The sequence below is a fragment of the Panicum virgatum genome, chromosome 5K (genome assembly GCF_016808335.1).
Source record: "Panicum virgatum strain AP13 chromosome 5K, P.virgatum_v5, whole genome shotgun sequence".
NCBI classification, from domain to species: Eukaryota; Viridiplantae; Streptophyta; class Magnoliopsida; order Poales; family Poaceae; genus Panicum; species Panicum virgatum.
In genome coordinates, this window is record NC_053140.1 from 16,886,258 (window position 1) to 16,907,207 (window position 20,950).

The 20,950-nt window shown below is 43.3% G+C and overlaps 2 protein-coding genes and 2 non-coding genes across 6 annotated transcripts; 1 reads left to right on the forward strand and 3 right to left on the reverse strand.

Moving 5' to 3' along the window:
- The first annotated feature begins 11,159 nt into the window (after positions 1–11,159).
- LOC120706692 (serine hydroxymethyltransferase 4-like) lies at positions 11,160–14,720 on the forward strand. The gene is made up of 4 exons (XM_039991394.1): positions 11,160–11,911; positions 12,842–13,232; positions 13,315–13,416; positions 14,189–14,720. Exons 1-4 carry the CDS (start codon positions 11,234–11,236, stop codon positions 14,431–14,433), a joined length of 1,416 nt encoding a protein of 471 aa, XP_039847328.1. The 5' UTR covers positions 11,160–11,233; the 3' UTR covers positions 14,434–14,720.
- Positions 14,721–18,768: 4,048 nt separating this feature from the next.
- LOC120706693 (60S ribosomal protein L29-1-like) lies at positions 18,769–20,819 on the reverse strand. Of its 3 annotated transcripts, none has more exons than XM_039991395.1 (3): positions 20,692–20,819; positions 20,451–20,569; positions 18,769–19,081 (listed from the first exon to the last, which is right to left on the reverse strand). In XM_039991395.1, exons 2-3 carry the CDS (start codon positions 20,550–20,552, stop codon positions 19,001–19,003), a joined length of 183 nt encoding a protein of 60 aa, XP_039847329.1. In that variant the 5' UTR covers positions 20,553–20,569; positions 20,692–20,819; the 3' UTR covers positions 18,769–19,000. The 3 variants fall into 3 exon arrangements, with proteins under 3 accessions (XP_039847329.1, XP_039847331.1, XP_039847332.1); XM_039991397.1 differs by having other exon boundaries at positions 20,451–20,584; positions 20,692–20,809; XM_039991398.1 differs by having other exon boundaries at positions 20,451–20,565; positions 20,692–20,808.
- On the reverse strand, positions 19,251–19,347 carry LOC120710926. The gene has a single exon (XR_005690094.1). It is a non-coding gene; the product is annotated as a small nucleolar RNA snoR128 (small nucleolar RNA).
- On the reverse strand, positions 19,966–20,064 carry LOC120710924. Its single transcript, XR_005690092.1, has one exon. It is a non-coding gene; the product is annotated as a small nucleolar RNA snoR128 (small nucleolar RNA).
- Positions 20,820–20,950: the final 131 nt, after the last annotated feature.

A 20,950-nucleotide genomic window follows, 5' to 3' on the forward strand; every position in this document is an offset into this window, starting at 1 on the left:
ACACTCACCGGTTAAACCGATGATACGTCGGTTAATCTGCCCGAGTTGTAACGGCTAGTTTCCAAAAGGGGCAGTTTGCATTCATCGGTTAAACCGATGATGACAATTGGAGGACCGTCGGATTAACCAGCGTTAAGTACTTTTCTGGCAGCTTTTCTCCAACGGCTCTATTCGTGTGAGCTGCCTATATATACCCCTCCAATGGGTCATTTTGCACTCTCTTGACACCAGGCAACATTCATACACTCATACTATTGTTGAGAGCCACCTTGAGCTTCATCTTCCACACATTTTGTTCATTCAATCATTCAAGAAACGAGACTAAGGACTTGAGTAGAGAGAAGCTTGTGTGCATCCGTTCTTGGTGATCGGTTCTTTCTCAAGTGAAGGCCCTAGCTTGTTACTCTTGGTGATTGGCAGCACCTAGGCGATCTTGGTGATTGAAGGTGTTTCTTCCGGAGCTTGCCAAGGATTGTGGGAGCCCGAAGAAGTTTGTACGTGGCTTGAGCTTCACCACGCCGGGATGGTGAACGGAGACTCTTAGTGAGCGCCCACGTCTCGGTGACATGGGAGGTGACAAGACTCTTAGTGAGTGTCACAATGTGGATTAGGGGTGTGTGCCAACACATCGACACCACGGAAAAAAATCCGGTTGTCTCTTGCACTCTCTTTACTTTCAAGCACTTACTTTCATGCATTTATTCATGTGTTTGACCTTAGAGATCATAACTTAGCTCTACCTTGCTTAGCTCCATATCTTTGTTAGCTTGTGTAGTTTGCTTAGTTAGACGGTTGGTGAATTGAGCCTTACTAGTTTTGCATATGTTAAGGTTGCTTTAATTTGCTTTAGAATTTTGAAAAAGGCCCAATTCACCCCCCTCTTGGTCCATCGATCCTTACACAGTTCCCATGTGTTTTCTGAAAACACTCGGGAAATCCAATGTTTTCCCTACTTTTCTCTCTCGAGTGATTAATCCCAAGTGTTGGCACTAGGGAAAGGAATTTCCCTGTGTTTCCAGCTCTCTCCGTTGTGTCCTTGGCACCAGGGAACGTAGTAGATTCTAGTAGTGCCTCTGAAATCACTCTCACTGGAGCGGATTGGGGGAGGCGGAGCCAGGAAATAGTACCTCCGTCTGGCTCCACGCTGCTCTCCATGTCCTTTCCCAATCTTGCCCTCGGGCGCAGACTGCAGGCGAGCACAGTGGCCGCCGGCCGCCGCAGGGGCAAGGCCCAGCGAAGGCGGACGAAGCGACCTTGCAGCGGGAGGCCGGGTGGCGGCGGGCCTCGAGGCGGTGGAGAGCGGGAGGCCGGCGGCGGTGGGAGCGGACTCGAGGCGTGGTGGGTGGGAGGCCGACGGCAGTGAGCGGCCCCGGCGTGGTGGGCGGGAGAAGGGAGAAAGAACAAGGGGAGAGAAGGAAAAAATTAAATAAGAAGAATGAAAAGTAAAAACTAAGGGCATGGTAGTCATTTCATATTTTCTCGGTATTTGAACAGCTAGGTGAAGCAATTTTGCCAAACATTTTTCAAGACGGCTCCAGCTTCATTAGCCGCTTCACCATAGAAGTTAGAGCTGGAGCTGTTTTTGAAGGAGCCGGAGGTCTGCCAAACAGACCCTAATGCTTTCGTCGAGACCACCCCCACGCCACCTCTTCCCTCACTGTCGCTGAAGGGGTCCACCGGAAGCCGCTTTCGAAGATATAGGGCCGTAGGGCTTTCATTCCCCTCATCTATCTTTGGCCGTGTTTAGATGAAACGCAAAAAAATTTTGCGATGAAATCTTACTAATTTGAAGTACTAAATGAAGTCTATTTACAAAACTTTTTGCACAGATGAGTTATAAATCGCGAGACGAATCTAATGATGCTAATTAATCCATAATTATTGGATGGTTACTGTAGCATCACTGTTGCAAATCATGGATTAAGTAGGCTCATTAGATTCGTTTCGTGATTTACAGCTCATCCATGCAAAAAGTTTTGTAAATAGGCTTCATTTAGTACTCCATGTATGTGTCTAAATATTCGATGTGATGTTTTTTTTGTGTTTACTGGATTTACGGGTTGTGATCAGGGCCTTTGTATTCTTGTGCACCTCCCCTTCTCCTAATTGAACACGGTAGCAATGTGCAGAAGTGGCTGATCCAATACGGCGACCCATATCTTTTCAAAAAAGAAAAAAAAACGCTAACCCTGATCGCCCCATGCTAACACACAGGGGGTGGGCGGTGGATCTCACATCAGACCAGGTATCTACGAATGCTTAGGATGATATTGGCATATATAGGCAATCTAGCACAAGTACCGTGGCCTTGGCACTCGGCGTCTACTCCCTCTGTCCCTTTTCATGTGTCGTTTGGGAAGCATGCTGCCTCACATGCATACTTTATATATTTGTATGATATTTTTAAAAAAAATATTTTTTTAATAATAAATAATTAGTTTCGGCTACTGAGAACATATATTTGAACAATAGGAACAAATAATTATTTTTATAAAAATAAATATAACGAACAAATAATAATATACAATGAACAAAACATTAAAGGTTACGAATATTTAATTGTATAGACTAAATAAAAGAAAATAAATATTGTGAACAAATGAGTCAAGCCAAAAAATTTAATCTACAAAGCAAACAAATAAATTATACTCCTCACCTCGAACAATTATATTATGAACATAGAACTAAATATTACAATCTATAAGAAAATTAATGGATAAATTGAATAACATGGAGCAACAGAAGAATATAAAAATAAAATAAAAAAGAGGAAATGTATATAAAGATTAGGTAAAATGAGTGGAATAAGAAATTAAAGAATAAAGAAAATATTAGATTAAGAAATAATGGGAAAATTATGTTTGAAAAATACATCTGTTATTAAAATAAAGAGAAAATAAGGTACAACCCTTGCGTGCATGTGAAAGGAAATGAAATAAATAGTAAAAAAAGATATGACATTTTCATATGGACCGAACAACAGTCTACCGATGTACTCCAAATATTATTGGGAATGTATCAAGTGCAAACAAATCTCTCCAGGCAAACTATAGAAACTCCAATCGCTACTACAGAACACGACATTAGTCCCGATTGCTAAGTGCCTTTTATCCCGGTTGTAAACTAAGTGCCTTTTATCCCGGTTTTACAACCGGGATACCGTGTCCGGGACAAATGTGCCCATGTCTTTTGTCCCGGCCTCTATTCAACCGGGACAAATGTAATTTTCCAAAATAAAAAAAATGAGCTCGCGAGCTCCCGAGGAGCCAGCTTCCCCAAATCCAAAAATTGGACCAAAATTGCAATATCAAAATCCAGATCTAATTCACAACACATTACACATCACATATCAAGATCTAGTGCACACAAGTAAGAAAGTACAAGATCTAATCCACAATAATGAGACTAATTCACAACATATGAGATTGATTTGATTCACATCACATATAGATTCAACATCACAATCACAAACGAAAAAAAAATCGAAAAAAACCACGCGGCGGCGGCGGTTCGCCGGCACCTGGCACGCGCCTGCCCGCCTCTTGCCCGCGTCCTGCACGCACCTGCTCGGGCCGTGCGCAGAGCACATGCCGTCGCCCGCCTTGCCCTTGCTGCCCCGGCATTTGGCCGCGCCCGGCGGCGGCGGCAGCTCGCCGGGCCGCACCCGCATCCGTCCTGGCGGCAGCTCGCCGCCCCCCGCCCACGCCGGGCCGCGCTGTGGCTGCTGGCCTGTCCCCGGTGGCGTGTGCCTGGCCGCGCGCGTGGCGGCAGCTCGCCGGCCTGCCCCGGCGCACGCTCGTCCCCGCGGCCGCGGTGCCCGCGGCCGCGCCTGGCGGCTCGCCGGCCTCCACCAGCGCCAGGGAGGGAGCTGAGGGACCCTACGCGAGCGTTGAGGGACGGAGCTGATGGAGAGAGGGAGCCAGGAGGAAGAAGCAAACTTGTGCTGTGAGGAGATAGAGAGGAATCTAAGGGTGAGAGAGAAAGGGAGCTGGTGTTAAATAAATTTTGACTACCGTCGGTGCCCGCACATTTTATCCCGGTTGGAGATATGGACCGGGATCAAAGACCAATATTTAATCCCGGTTGGTGGCTCCGTCCGGGACAAAAGGGCCGAGGGGCCTTTTGTCCCGGGTGTAGCCACCAACCGAGATAAAAAGGGAGGGTTTTTTATCTCGGTTGGTGCCTCCAACCGGGACAAAAGGTCCATGTCCTCCTGCTGGCCCGGCTAGCCGTTGGACCCGGAACTAAAGCCACCTTTTATCCCGGGCCCAAAGGCAACCGGGACAAATGGTCTGGAACAAAGGTCTGTTCTGTAGTAGTGAATCTGAGTCATTGGATCAACATCCAAGGGATATGGGAGATTGAGTAATTTTACAATCTGGACCCTCTCTTGGAATGGGTAATCACACTTTTGCAAATCCTCCCTCCCACCTCTCTGCGCCCCTCCCCTTCAATGTTAATCCCATAGTTTGCACGAAGAGGTTGGTTTGCAGCTGATATGTTCCAAATTATTCGGCCCAACCCAATCAGCAGTTGGAAAAAGAACAGGACAAAACATGCTAAATAGACTATGATGCGCAACAGTGGGCCGGCCCATATGTGGTCGTGCTTCCTGGGCAACAAAACTTATTTTGTCGCGTGCACGAGCGGATATATAGTCCCTGCCCAAATAATTAAACATCATGAACAAATTAGTGTACAAAATAAATAAAATTCTATATGAAGACTAAACATATCCACAATATAAACAAATCATTTTTCCAAGCAACACGTGGCGAACATACTAGTAGTCTAGTACACAAACACACAAAGAAAAAAGTGAAAGAAAAGAAAAAATAAAAGGAAAAAAATAAGGAAACTAAAAATATGTCAAAATGGAAATATAATAAAAATAGTAAAGAGATGGAAAACATAAAAAAAGAAGGAAAGGAAAGACAATGGAATAGAAAATTAAAGACAAGGAAAGAGAAAAGGAAAGGAGAAAGCAAAAGAAAAGATGGGTGACCGAGTGCACTGCATGCGCCTACCTGGGGAAATCACGTGAAAACACACAGTGCTTGGCCCAGCCATGATGAACCGTGGATTTATTTTATTTTATGCTATTTTTAAATTTTATTTTAGAAGTAATCTATTTGAATAAATATTTTTAGATCTAATTTTTTTATCGCGCTGGTAAGCATGGTGTGACAAAACAACATATTGATGAACCGGCGTAGCAAGTGCAAGCTTATTGGACCGACTGACTCTTGACCTCCTCATGCGCTTGGGGCGACAACTCATCCTTTTATCGGCCGGGTGATGTATAGCCGGGTTGGACATGTGAGGCCGATGAAGTTGGTTGTGTGCTTAGTTTGGTGGTCAAGCTTTAAGTTAAGGACATGGCTAATGTACGGCTGGCCGTACGGCCGCCCAAATTAGAAAAGCCAATCAATTCTCCGTAGCGTGCACTTTCCTATTTTGGTAAATTTGCTTTTTTATATTTTTTTTCTTCCCTATAGTGGCATGCCACCGGTAGCCCAGACGTTAAATATCACTCAATTCACAATCCAACAAATTTGTTTTTTTTTCCTCCAAACAGTTCAGAACATCATCAGGTATGTAGTTTAGGCAAATAATAAGCATTACAGAACAAAAACTACCATGCAAGAGACAAATTGTCAAGAACTTCATAAGGCACAGCATCAGCCTCTGACGGAAATAAAAGATCGTACAAATGTCATGCAACATCATGTTTCACAATTTCATACCTACAAAAGTTACCTATTGATTTGCCTACAATTTTCATTGCTGCACAATATGAATCAAAATTTGCAAAATATACTAAATATGTGCTCCAGACTGCTAAATATATATGCTTCTAATTACTCAAAATGCCTTCCAATTTACATTCACGTTCAATACTCCAATGACCTGCAAATATAATGAAACAAAACACAAAAATCAGAGGACATGCAACTATGTAAATAATTGAGGTCCAAAAAACAATACCCTAATTAGTAGGGTGAGGAATTATTGCTTGTGTTAACATTGCTGGCAACCAATAAAAAAATTAATTGTGAGATACTGAAACAAAATTGCTTAATGAAGTATATTGTTATGCCTAGATAATTGCTTATTTGGAACCAATACTGACTAATTCCTTTTATATTATTACCTAATTTAGAGCCAAGTGTAATGAAAAATGGAAAAGAAATGATATATTCATTAATGTTCTATTACTCTAAACAATGTCAAGCTGCAGCTGGCAGAACCCGCTGAAAATACCAGCAAAGCTATTAGACAGGTCCAATGATAGGAAGAAAAGCACATTGACCTAAAATTCAATTTACTGGCCAAGAAAGCAAGCCATGACTAAAAAATAGAACCAATGTTTGCAATAACATAGCATGAAAAAAACCTTCCATGTACCTGACATCTGAAACCTTGCTGGATTGTAATACATATTATTGCTTATCTGAAATAATATTATTGCCTAATTCCTACATATATTATTGCCTAATAAAGAATTAGTGATGCTTGTATCATAAAATATGTAGGATCTAGCACAAATACCACCAAAACAAGAGGAAAGAAAAGCCTATAATTGAGGGTGAAAACATGATGTATCATTGTAGTTAAATATATATGCTTGTAGATCAGAATCATATAATGGTGAAGATATCAATTTATTATATCCAGCTGTGCGAGTGATTCAGAATAGCACAAAACACTAGAAACACATTTGCAAAATCAGAAAATATAATTTGCATATCAAAAGCTATAGAAATGCTATAAGGAATAAGTATAATTTTCAGTGAAAATAGTATAATATTGACTAACACAAAAACAATGTTTTTACCTAATGAAAGCCATATTATTGCCTAGTGAAAACCATGTTATTGCCTAATGAAAACCATATATTTTTGTTTAGTGAGAAACATATTGCGACATTTATTAAAGAGGGGCAATCATCATTCAACATGTAGGTATATCTCTAACAATCACAACTACAATAGCAGAGCCACTCATGAAGCACCGACAATGTTTTAGAAAAAAAGCAATCATGTAAAGAGAAATTTGAACTACCTTAAGTTTTTTGTATGCACTTCCAATCTATCTGCTGATGGCCTATTCGTCCCAGCTCTTGTGAGGTTGACAGGTAATCTCAACTTAGCCATTGTATAGTATAGTAATATAATTTAGAAAATATGCTACTACACATGAATTGTATGAATTGAATGTTACAAAAAAAATGGCAGATGGTCACAATACGTGAAAAATGCTAAAAATCAGAACCCAAAAGTGCTTAGCTAGTATGATTAATTTGCATGCTGGTTTAGCATAAGATGCATACATAAAATCCACCAAATTATCAGTAGGAACACATGAAAGTGCTAGAATCAGAATGCAAAAATGCTACAATAAAATGAATAAATTGTTTGATGATTCAGCGGAAGTTGCCAACAAAATGAATCCGAGAGGGTATATGGTATTGCCTACCAGCTTGTTTTTCTTCCTTAGACATATATTGGTTGAGACATGTATCTATTGCTCCCATACAAGATCCAAGCTCCCTACAATCACAGCTCAGATAATGGTGAGAAAGAAAGTGCAAACAGATTCCAGCTCTAACCCCTCAATCATAAACATGAAATATCTTTTTGGATGATGTAATAAGCTCGAAGCTTCTATACAGATATGAACAGCAAAAAAATCACTTAGCGTGTTACAAAACAATGGAAAGCCTTTGATAAACTGATTTTACCCTGTTACCAACCATGCACAAACCAGTCCCATTTCATTACCAGTATGTTCCCATTTAATCCATTTACAACACAAAGGTAATTCATTCACTTCAATACAACTGTAGGATTTTGTTTTGTCAACTTTCATGATTACTGAATCGTAAGTGCCTTGCACAAACTCACACGATCACAGCCTGCTTTTGTCTAGTATAATTACAGAAACAAATTGTAGTTCTGTCCTATCTTTACACAGGTCCCCAGACCAAAGCTACATCCTATAGAAATAGGATTGCTTGTTCACTTGCTCTTAATCTCCTTTGTCACATAGAAGTATTGAACAAACCAGTAGTGTTTCACCACCTCCCTGCAGGATACCGCATCTAACACATATTCAACAATCAGCACTATCTACAACATACTATATCCATTCACTATTTCTTGAATCATGAGAAGTGGCAAGCAAATAATCAAGGGGTCTAGAATGTCAGTATTGCAACCAATTTATCTAATATGTCATATCTTCACCCACCAAACTTCAGAAACATTGACAGCACCGGAACCAATATTTGTCCACATCCCAACCACCTATTAGCAATAGCACTACCAGAATGCACTCGACCTTATAAGCAAATTTCAGACTGGAAAATGGACGAATCCAACTGCAAGTGCAAATCAGGCTAAAGGCACATCCCCAATTCCATTTCATAAACGGAATTACAGAGTTTGTAGAACAGCAGAAGGCTAGAAGAGCCGAGGGGAAGAGAGTGCTAGAAGGCCCCCGCCTGACTTTCACGCTAGGGGAATCCAGCAAAAGGAGTTTTAGCGCTAGGATTACTAAGTAGCCGACAGAAGCAAGGAAGTAAGCAGAATTATTACAGACCAGCCAAAACACCGTTCGACAGAAGTCCTGAATCCTAAAGCCTAGATCAGAAGACGACAGCAGTTGAATATATCTTCATTAGTAGAGAAACACATTCAGTTCCAATGCAGAATAAAGCCTTTTTGAGATAGTACTTTGCCTAATTAATAACAAATTATTGCCTATCCAAAATCAGACTAATGCCTGTTTGTAATAAAAAAGTTGCATAGTGCAGTGATGTAGTTGGGGTATCAATGTATTTAACTACGCTAAGCAAAATCTGTAAGCTATGTGCCATATGCATTGTTCAGGGATGTTCATTGGGTTATTCCCCGCTACTAAAAAAAACCATCCAAACCTACAACAGTCTTGTTCGGTTGGCATGCTTAGGGCCAAACCGGACACCTACAGCAACAAATTTCCCTCCCTCCCTCCTTAAGATAATGCACATATACACTCAAAATCTATTCTCTATATATTCTAAAAAAAGTAAAAAATAAAAATTCAAGGGTATAATGCGAAGCGTGAAGAGCAGTACGTTTAATATGATGCACTCTGAAATTAATGAAATGCAAAGAAAAGGCAATAGGACAGCGGCTATGGCAGGATCCAACATTATCAAACTTCAATCTGCCTAGTATTACTGTTTCTGTTGCTACAGATACATCAACAACTAACCCTACTGTAGTATTATTGGTTATCTAAAAAAGTGTCTATTGCTAACCATATTATTGCCTATTTAGAACAATATTATTGCCTGATCCCTACCTATATTATTGTGTAAATCAAGTCCATGTTATTTGCCTAATGACATGATCATTTAAGGTGATCACATAAAAAAAGTTAGCAAAACTGAAAGTTACAAAAGATACAGTAAGCTGATCACGCATATTGTTAAAAAGAGTGCCAAGATACAACTGCAAAATTGCTAATGCATAATAAATAAAAGCTTAACCATTCCTTGAAAATGCTCATAGATAATAGAAAAAAATTGCTTAACTGAAAATGAAAGGGTAATACTCCTAGAACATGGCCAAACCAGATCATCACACGTCCAGGGTAAAAATCAGAGAAGCTCAACAGAAAAATCAGTGTTCTAGGGCTGATATGAATGATGATTAAGCATGATGGATAACAAAATGAAGTAAAGAGGTCATTGATGAATCATAAACACAGAGCAATGAGTCAAAAAGTTTTCCAGTTGCAAGGACAGGTATCTATTCTACATAAAAGGATAAGGTAGAATGATCTCTACTATGTGGTACTGACCGTCAAAGACAGGCAATGCATATTCAATTACGATACTGGATTTGCATGGTAAACTACATTAGATTAAAATGTTTATGAGTTATACCAAAATGCTAGTTCATTTAGCATGAGTTCCCTAAAAAAAACCCCAACGATTCAGCATAAGGTAGACTGATCTCTACTACGTGGTACTGACAGTCAATAATTCCCAAAAAGCCAGTTCACTTCGCAACAAAAAAGGCAGAGCATCGATGAAAATTCATGGAAATAATGGGGACATGCGACGTCTGTGCACATCCCTTGCCTCTCCACCTCCGATCTACGCTTCCAACCACGCAAAATCGCTGGATTCGAGGGAACGCAAGTGAGGGAGTAGAGAGAGACTAACCCTAGAAGAGAAATGTGAGGATGCAAAATGAAAGCACGCACCTCAGGAGTTTGGATGATGCGCGCTCCGCGCTGCTCGATCTGCTCCCTCCGCTTGACGCGGCCGCGCCGCGCCGAACCCCTCCGTGCCACCCGCACTGCGCAGACCCGCTCGTGCCCCTCCAACGCTGACCCCCTCGCGCGTTTGCTCCGCTTGTCGTGCCAACGCTGCCCCTCTCGCACCCCTCCACGCTGCCCCCTCCGTGCCGCGCAGCCTCACGGCGCGCCGGCCTGCACCGCGCCGCCTAGGAGATGGGGAAGGGGCGGTCACGGAGGAGGGCGGAGGAACTGTGGAGGGCCGCGCCGCACTGGAGATGGGGAAGAGGCGGTCGCAGAGGAGCAAGGTCGAGGGAGGCTGGGACCCAGTTGGTGGAGCGGTGGAGGGGATACAGGGGAGGTTTGTCTCTGAGAAATAGACGGGGAGTGGAAAATTATTTATCTTTATGGCCGCTTAATGGTTGAATGGATTTCGGATAAGTGTGCCATGCGGAAGAGTCAAATTACGGCCGGCCGAGAAGAAGTCATTAACTTAAGTTAATGGACTAATAAAATTTCTTTTAATGTGTCTACTTCCTGCATCTAAAATCACTCAGCCCGGTCCATCTCCGGTAATTCGGAGTAGCCGCCCGTCCATCTCCATCAGTACTAAACTACTCGCCCAGTCGCCCACACCAACCCCCGCCGAACCCCACGGGCCCACCAGCACGGCAACCACATCCCTCGCCCCGCGCACTCGGTCGAACACCTCGTCCGCACTCGCACCCACTCCCCCCACCCCACCCCACCTCACCCACCCCCACCAACCCCTCCTCCCTCCCACATGTGCGCCCGCGCCCACCTCCCGTGCACCGCCGCTATATATCCCCTCGCCCCCTCCCGCCACCACCGCTGCTCCCCACCCCGTCATCCCCTCCCCTTCCGCCCTCGCCCCCTCCTCGCCGCCGCCGCCGCTCCCGCCTCGGCCCCCGCAGCCGCCATGGACCCCGTGGCCACATGGGGTCTGACCCCGCTCGCCGGCGCCGACCCGGAGGTCTACGACCTCCTGGAGCTTGAGAAGCGGCGCCAGCGGCGCGGCATCGAGCTCATCGCCTCCGAGAACTTCACCTCCTTCGCCGTCATGGAGGCGCTCGGCTCCCCGCTCACCAACAAGTACTCCGAGGGCATGCCCGGCGCCCGCTACTACGGCGGCAACGACGTCATCGACGAGATCGAGAACCTCTGCCGCTCCCGCGCCCTCGCCGCCTTCCGCCTCGACCCGGCCGCCTGGGGCGTCAATGTGCAGCCCTACTCGGGCTCCCCCGCCAACTTCGCCGCCTACACCGCGCTGCTCAACCCGCACGACCGGATCATGGGCCTCGACCTCCCCTCCGGCGGCCACCTCACCCACGGGTACTACACCGCCGGCGGGAAGAAGATCTCCGCCACCTCGATCTACTTCGAGAGCCTGCCGTACAAGGTGAGCGCCACCACAGGCTACATCGACTACGAGAAGCTCGAGGAGAAGGCCCTCGACTTCCGCCCCAAGCTCATCATCTGCGGTGGCAGCGCCTACCCCAGGGACTGGGACTACGCCAGGCTCAGGGCCGTCGCCGACAAGGTCGGGGCGCTGCTCCTCTGCGACATGGCGCACATCAGCGGGCTCGTCGCCGCGCAGGTACTCATAAATTGTTCTCGATTGGCTAGTTGTTTTCACCAAATCTCACCTTGCATTCACGTTGAGATGGCGATTAGTTGCTTCTGAGAGATGTGGCAGTCTGGATTCTACTTGGGATCTAATTGAGGCTATCAATTCTGGCGGTTGTTGGATCTGAGTGTTTTGCACGTTTACTGATTTTAAGAATTTTTTATGTGGACGCTAGCTGTCTGTTGTTCTGCGCCTTGTTTTGTTTTACAATAGTACGAAAACGATATTTTGCCTGATTTGGTTTGTCTGGGGATCTTCCTTTCATGGTGATGTGTATCTGATATTCTATCTATTTTCATGTTTTGGAGTATTCTCGATGGGTATGCTCCTGCTCTTGTGGAATTGCACTCAGATACTCATTGAACCAGTTGAAACCATTGCAGGAGTCTTCAATACTTTCTCTCTTTTACAGCAATATATATATATATATATATATATATATATATATATATATATATATATAAGAGAACCAGTACATAGTTTTTCTTGTTCAAGTTACATAGCACATCCATGTGCAAATTACTGGTAATCAAAATTGGACTCATGCATGTCCACATTTGAAGTTGTCTTCATGCGTTTTTGGTCTACATTTATCATGCCATGATCATGCATATATAGGCAACACACAGTGGAATCTCACAAACAATCTACCGCAGTAAGGGGCACACAGTTTTCTAACTCATTGTACCCTAGGGCTCCTTGCTTTAATGTATAGATTAATGTATAGACTTAGCTAATGCACTATTTGAGGCATAGTACTGAAGGTGATACCTTTTGGCAAATCCTTGCATATCATCCTTCTTTGAGTACTGGAGGAGACCTGAAGAGATTATTCACTACAAATGCTTAGTTGAAAAATTTGTGTTCTAAAAATCTCTTCATTTGCCTCCTCCATTTCAGGAAGCTGCAAATCCTTTTGAGTATTGTGATGTGGTTACCACTACCACGCACAAGTCTCTTCGCGGGCCAAGGGCTGGCATGATTTTCTACAGGAAAGGACCTAAACCCCCAAAGAAGGGCCAGCCTGAGGGTGCTGTGTATGACTACGAAGACAAGATCAACTTTGCGGTGTTCCCATCTCTGCAAGGTGGGCCTCACAACCACCAAATTGCGGCACTTGCTGTTGCTCTGCAGCAGACTATGACACCTGGCTTCAAAGCCTATGCAAAGCAAGTGAAGGCGAATGCTGTTGCCATTGGAAACTATCTCATGAGCAAGGGCTACAAGATGGTGACTGATGGAACTGAGAACCACCTTGTTCTCTGGGATCTCCGCCCTCTTGGCTTGACTGGTATACAAATTAGGAATCCAATCAGGCTCCATTTTCTTGGGAACATATTATAACTTGTTCTAATTTTGGTTCATGTCTGCAGGAAACAAGGTTGAAAAGCTCTGTGACCTTTGTCACATCACATTGAACAAGAATGCTGTCTTCGGTGACAGCAGTGCATTGGCTCCGGGTGGTGTCCGCATTGGTTAGTTCTATCTTATTTGTTACTTCTGTTATGGTGCAACTCTCCATAAAATTGTCACAACATTGCTGTTCACATGGCAGTTTGAAAAATTGGCTCGTGTTTTTGTAGTCTCTCTTCTTAATGAAGAGGTGATATGTCTAGAAATATTTTACATGTGTTTGACCTTAATGCCCATGGTGGGCAAGCCAAAATTTAGCTACTTGGGCATTGCCAACCATGCCCATGTTTTAGATATGTTTGGCCCTAATGCCCATGTTTCAGCATGCCCACATTTTGGTAGCCTTTATCTGGTCCTTATTGCATTGAAGGATGATTATAATCACTTGTTCTTATTGCATCGAAGGGTGATTAATCTCTGTAACTATTGCAGGTAGATTAATAGTTTTAGTTCCACTTGTATCACACTTGTTCTTCACATTTTCATACACAAAAGCGTGTAGCTCTTGCAAATGTTGATGACTTGGTTGTCAAGGTCTGATCATATGAACCTTTCTTTGTTGGTGTTATAAACTCCTTCACCTACATATGTTTTCCAAAACTTTGCTTGGACCTTGAAGTCCAGTATCATCCTTGAGCTAATGCATTACCCTGAATGTCCATGTAACACTTAACACAGCTAAGAACTCAACTGGAATCCAACATCATACAATAAAATACTGCACCCCTTTCTTCAGTGTTGAACATTTTTTTTCATATGTACCTGATGCTACAAGTCTACAACTTTACAGGAATGTTAGACACTATTTTTGATGTATCGTTGTTATGGTTTCAGGTGCCCCCGCGATGACCTCGAGGGGTCTGGTGGAGAAAGACTTTGAACAGATTGGTGAGTTCCTTCACCGGGCGGTGACCATCTGCCTGAACATCCAGAAGGAGTATGGCAAGCTCCTCAAGGACTTCAACAAGGGCCTTGTGAACAACAAGGACATTGAGAACCTCAAGGCTGAGGTGGAGAAGTTCGCTGACTCCTTCGACATGCCTGGGTTCACGCTCGAGAGCATGAAGTACAAGGAGTAGATGCCTCCTCTGTGCGCCTAGGCAAGGCTCTCCTGTACTGATGTCTTTCTTCGCAGCTGTGTGAGTGCTATGATGCCGCACTGCCATGCTCGTGATAATGATGATGCCTTATGGATTTTGTCTACCCCGTCAGCAGGATAGGCTCATAAGTGCCCCCTGCGCCTCTGGTTTGGTTGCCTTCCAGTGTTTCAGTTTTTTCTTCTAGGAGTTGTTTTGCTCAGAATCATATGGGAATGTCAATCAGGTGTTTTCCAATTGCCAATAATAATTCAGTGGTTTTTGCTCCCCTTGCTCTCATCATTTCCATTCGTTCTATCCTCAAATTCTTGCCATAGCTGGCGATGGTCGATTGATTATCTAAGGTGTTGGGTTGCTGAAAATTTTACTAGTTCATGGGTGAATTGAGTTTTGGGTAGTCCTTGCACTGGAGGTGTGCACAGAACTTACCATAAAGAGAATAATTTTGTGGATGAAGCGAGGTGTCACAAAGTGGAGATCTTTGGCCCACTTCTGTTGCTGAGCTTAATGCTGCATGTTAAAGTTTACAGCCTGACTCTGCTGCTCTGGGCGTGTATGTTTGTGCATGGCATGTTTGGCTTCGGTGCTCGGCAGCTTAATTGTACGACGATTGGTCTTGTTACTTGCTGTGCTGTCCCTTCAGCTGCTTGATTTCCCTGTCCCTGTTGCTACCAAGTTTGCAGTCCCCACTGCTGTACCCTTCGTCCACACTGTGCAGCTTGTCACTGGTGAGAATGCCTCCCCCACATTCTTCTCCTATCTGTATAATTATGGAACCAATTTGTGTCAATCACCTACTTCTCATGTACTTCATTTAAATCAGCACCTGATGTTTGTTGGTGCTTGTCATTTTAAAGGTTCTATTGGGGCCTGATTGGTTGATGCTCCCATGTTCAGGTCAATTATGGTGCAATTTTGATATAAATGGTTCTGTGATCCCCCAACTCGTAACAGATTGCAGAATGGTAGTTCTGAAGCAGGCACTATGTTTTGTTACTTTGTTGCCAATGACTTTAATTCCTGTCCATTGTTAGGTTCATTTATATTTTCTTTGCGTTGGGTTGTTATCGTTTGCCTTGAGCCCTTCTTTATTGCACAGTTTAACTTGTGTATTTTACTAGCTTGGCTCAGGTGATACATTTGTTTGGTATGTGACACTGTCATAACCAGCACAAGGTGGAAAAATCAAGTACAAACAAAAGTTAATATAGACTGCTTTCTGATAATTGACTATTCAGTTATGTGCCTATTGTTGGTGACGTTTTTTTTATAACATATTGTTGGTGATGTTAAGTTAATACTAGGCATATTCAGTATGACTATTGTTTTCTCAGAGTTTAACGGAACATGCAATTATGTTTTACGCATTGGTGTGCAAGTATAACCTCGTTTGCATCCCATCAGTTATGTGCTCTGGTTTCCTGACGAGCCAAGCTGGGTTTTCGTTCAGCTTCTGCTTGTTTGTGTTCCAGTTATCTGCAAGTTCTGAAATGAGCGGAGGTCAGTGTTCCAGCAATGCTTAGATCTGCTTTGATATATAGCCATATCGGTCTCTGCTTGTGCCAACTTAACTCATCCTTCTATGAATCAGCAAGCTACTTGATGCATCTTTTATACGTATCTTATGAGACTCTTCAATTGTACTTTATGTCGTTAAAAATCAGTATTAATTTGGATATACTGAAACCAAAAGGTTGACCACCAATCTCTAGTACTAGATTCAGGCAACCTGACAAAGTCAATTTTGTTTTTGATCAAGCCATACTGACATTACTTTTCATGTGGCTGATACAATCATACAAATATTGATGGTGGTATAATTTGCCAAGAGAGTAATAGTCTGACTGCACACATTTTAGGACCACACTACATATTAGTTGGAGGGCGGTACATGAAACTGCTTGATGCTTGTTACTGCATGATCCATATGCTTTCTCTTCCTTTTGGCTTTTTTTGCAGTCTACTTTTGTAATGGTCGGGAGTTATGTGGGTTCTCTTAGCCTTACATCATTGCTTGTATGCTGATCTAGACACAAGGTTTGCCTTCTTGCAAGCTGCAATTACTTTAGCATGCTCTTAGCTCCCTCCTTTGCTTCTTTGTCTGAATGCATGGTGATCCCTGGCTTGAAAAAAGAAACCACTTGTTATATTGTGAGGAGTAACTATGTTGTCGAAGAGCTTCTTCTTAGTCATATATGTATAGCAGTAATTCACCGGAAAAAAAAAGAAAACTTGTATCGCACTAAATAATAGGGAGGGTAGCCCGGCTGGCTTAGATGCCAACCTCCGAAAAAGGAGGGCCGGAGTTCGAATCCCGGGGCGGCGCACCTCGCTGGGAGGGAGGGCGTCGCCGGCCAGGCATATCGTAGAGAGAACTTGGCTTCCCACTTAAGGTTCCAAAAAACCTGGAGCCTAACCTAGCCTCTGGCCTCTTAAATAATGTGGGAAAGGTTTGACTTAAGAGCAGGGGTTATGTTCTGCATGCGCACATGTACAACTTGTTTAGTTAGCCATAGTTCAATTTGATTTTATATCGTATAAGAGCATCTCCAAGAGCTCTTGTATCTATGAATAGCTAAAATCTTGATATAGCTATTATGTAAAATGAAATAGCTAGCGAAAAAAAGGATGAAATCCAACAGGTTCTCCAAAATTAAAAAAGGGATGGCTAGTGCTCAGCGCTAGGCAAAGATGCCTAGCGGCACCCCCTACAGTGGTGGAGCTACGTTGGGGCCATAGAGGGCCATGCCCCCCCCCCCCATGCAAACTTTCCATTACTTTAACATTAATTTAACACTGTTCATTGCTTTAGCGGCTAAATTAACAAAGGCTGGCCCCTCCTAATTTTGTGGTCAGGCTCCGCCAGTGACCCCCTACATAGAAAACGAGGATAGAAGACGAGATAGATAGAGTTTCTGTTGGATGTGAATTTTTTGTCTTCCTTTTCTTTCTTTAGCTAACTCACCCAAAATACAAGAGCTGTTGGAGATACTAGTCACTGCTTTCTTGCGCAATGTAATGCATAAATGAATGAAGAGGTATGCAAGTGGGCTAGCTCGCGAGCAAACATATAGGCTTAACCAAGGTTTTTGGTGTGCTAAAACATGAATTGTTGTCTTCAACTTAGTGCGAAATTAAAACGTGCTAAATGAAAAACTGCACAAACAGGTTATGCTCAGTAACATCGAGTTAATGTAATTGGTCTTTTATCGGTCGTTGCTCATATGTCTATTATCATTTGTTTATGGGATCAATAGCAATTTTTACAAAAAGAAATGACAAAGCTTGACTCCTGGAAGTAACTCATCTGCCTATCATACTGTTTATTGCTGCTTGTATGAGAAATAGCTTCCATGATTTTACTTTTTGTTATATCATTTTGATGTATTGTTTGTGTTGTAGAAATTCCAATTTTTACACGTTCCGCCTGTCAAAAAAATCTGAATTAGTGTTTGATGGTATACCATCAACAACGCCTACACTATCCACCTGAAATTTTCTCAACTAAAGAATGTACTCAACAGCTGCAGGTACAGAGACGATGCATCTCCCAAGTCGGCTGCTTGCTCAATTACGAGCTAAGCAGTCAGTACAGGATTGCGAGTAGAATGGCATAATATATGTAAATATTCTCTTCCCACTGCATTGGTTTCTTGTTAAGAGCCTAATCCGAGCACTACAGTTTTCTGCTGGAATAAGAGATTTCAACGGTGTATGTCGCAAATTATTGTACTCTTTGCTGGCACTGGTTTCTTCAAGAACAGGATCGGAGCAGAGATTCAGAGTGCACGTAGCCAATTATTGTACTGTATATTTGGGTTGCTCTCTGCCAATCCAGAGTGCACCTTGGCCGAACTGCAGCAGGAGATGCAGGATCTCCACTGCTTGCATGGTATCTTCGAAATGCTGCCCAAGCCCAACACACAAAACAGCATTTTTGTAACTTTACAGTTCCAGGCTTCCAGCCCACCCCACTCAATAAAACGTGTTTCACATAATTAAGCTATTAGTTGATACAGTAACGGCCCTGTTTGGTTGATGGCCACAGCTTGTCCCAACTCGCCGCGCCTAATGTTATCTCCTCTTTGGTTGCAGGCTTAAGTGATTTGCGTGGACACAGCTCGCCAAATGTACATTTGACGCTGTAAACATCCGCCGCATCCTAGACGAGCCGTAGTTTAGCAGTGGCCGGTTGCGGTCAGCAACCAAACAAGGCCTCATTCAATGGCCGATAGCTCAGTTTAACACTGAATCGCATCAGATTAAACTTAGCCTCAAACCACATAACGTAAAACCAGACATGGTCCAGAAATCCTATTTCAGTTCCCAAGGGGGAAAACTAATTAACTCAGAAGGAACTACTATTCAAAGGGTAGCATGAGCTTAACACATAATATCATAGTAACACTTAAGCAGCAAAAGAGGGTCCTTCCCATCATACATAACACCATTCAAACTCCATCCTTAAAGAAAATCCAAATCCTAAAGGTAAAACGGAGCTAGGAAGGGTAAACACATCTTTGCTTTTGTAAGAGCATAAACTTCCATCTTACTCCTCCGCTTCAGCCTCACCGCTCTTCTTGTTGTTCTTCCTTGAGTACCTCAGGTTCCTCAGGAACTTGGGGTCCATCTGAAAACACAAACACAGGCCGAAGGAAATGGTTAAAGGGGGTATTAAAAAGCTTGTTAGAATAACAAAAAGGGCACTGTTAACAGGAAGCACAGTAAAATTGTCAAAAATAATAGTTGTGCATCTCATAACAAATAACAGAAGCACAACAAGAAGCAAGGTTGTGTATTTGCTCAGGTAACCGCTCAGAAGGAAACAATGAAGATTATTTCCCAGGTTCATCAAGCAGTGGCCTGCTCTCAAAAGGTAAGGTCTCATCATTGCAACAACCTCAACCTCATCCGGACAATATTATACAGTCATCGCCTGGTTGGTACTGAGGTGACTAGGTATAACCCCAATTAGTCGAACTTATCACCTGATTAATCGCAACTAATCATCCGATCAGGACCTTATCGGTGCCATGGCGACTAGGTTCGGTTCGACAATTGTATCCAAGTAGTGTATACAATTAGGGGAAATATTCAGTGCAAACCACCTTCTCGGTGGAAACGTGAAAACCCTTTCAAAAATTATAGTTGCAAGTATCCAAAAACTTTCAAACGATGCACATCCATAGTGCATCATTTGATGTATTTTTTGAATACTTGCAACTATAACTTTTAAAAGGGTTTTTATGTTTCCACCGAGAAGGTGGTTTGCACCAGATATTTTCCCATACAATTAACACATTAGTGTAAAAACATCCTAATAGCATTAACCAGTGGGGCGCCTAGCATGTGTGCCACAGCAACTTCTAGCACAACACAAACCAGCGGCACAACCACTGGAGAGTAAACCTAGATGGTGCCTACCAAATAGTAAAATTGGCAAAAAAAATAGTTGTGCAGTTGTTCATCACAGAACAAATAACAGAAGTGCAACATGAATCAAGGTTGTATAAGTTGCTCAGGTAACCGCTCAGGAGGAAATAATGAAGATTATTCCCCAGGTTCATCAAGCAGTGGCCTGCTCTCAAAAAAGGAAAGGTCTCATCATTGCAACAACCTCAACAGGAGAAGCTCTAGTGACGAGATACAAGTACATATTTTACAGTAGGCACCAAGTTATAGTCAAGTAAAAGTTCTAAATGGAGTAATTGGACCATCACAAACACAAATATTATGAGAAATTGAGAATATTTTAAGCCAGAAGTAAGCAATGGTAGCTACAGGATTTTGTACACGAAGTTAAAAAAGGCACAAAATATGGTTTCACATCACTGAGTAGTAGAAACAAATCCTAGAAGAGTAATCACAAGTTACAACACATGGCTACTGGAACAAAGCAAATGCTCGTCTTAAGAGCAGTGCTAATTGACTATTGACACAGATTCACATCGCCCAATATTGAAGGTAAATAGATTCACAGCAGGATCAGATTATCTTACCCCCTTAGTGGAGGTCTGGCGGTGGCGCTTGGGCTTCTTGATGCCGTTCTTGTGCGCCTTGTACGACTGGTTGTGCGCCGTGTGGTTCTTCGACTTGGCCATCTCGAATCCCTTGCTTCCTTCGACCAGCACAAACAAACAGACGGCGAATCAGCGGGAGGGGAGGGTCGGATTGGCGGACAAGAGGAACATCATCATCATCACGTACGAAAAGATCGAGCAAGGGGAGGTGGAGAGTTACCGAAGCGAGCGCTCGCGGAGGAGAGGAGGGCGACGAGTGGTCCGGCGGCGGCTAGGGTTTCCGCGAGTGGCCAGGGGAGGGAGGTTATGTAAGGGAGGCAGGGCGTGTGGTAAATGACCTTGCTGACCTCGGTGCCTTCCCGCGGTTCGATCGTGAGCTGGTGGGCTTACACGAATCGCAAAGCAGGCCCCGTTGCGGAGTTCTGGGCTTTACGATTATGGGCCTGAATGTTTTTTTTGAAGGAACTATGGGCCTTAGT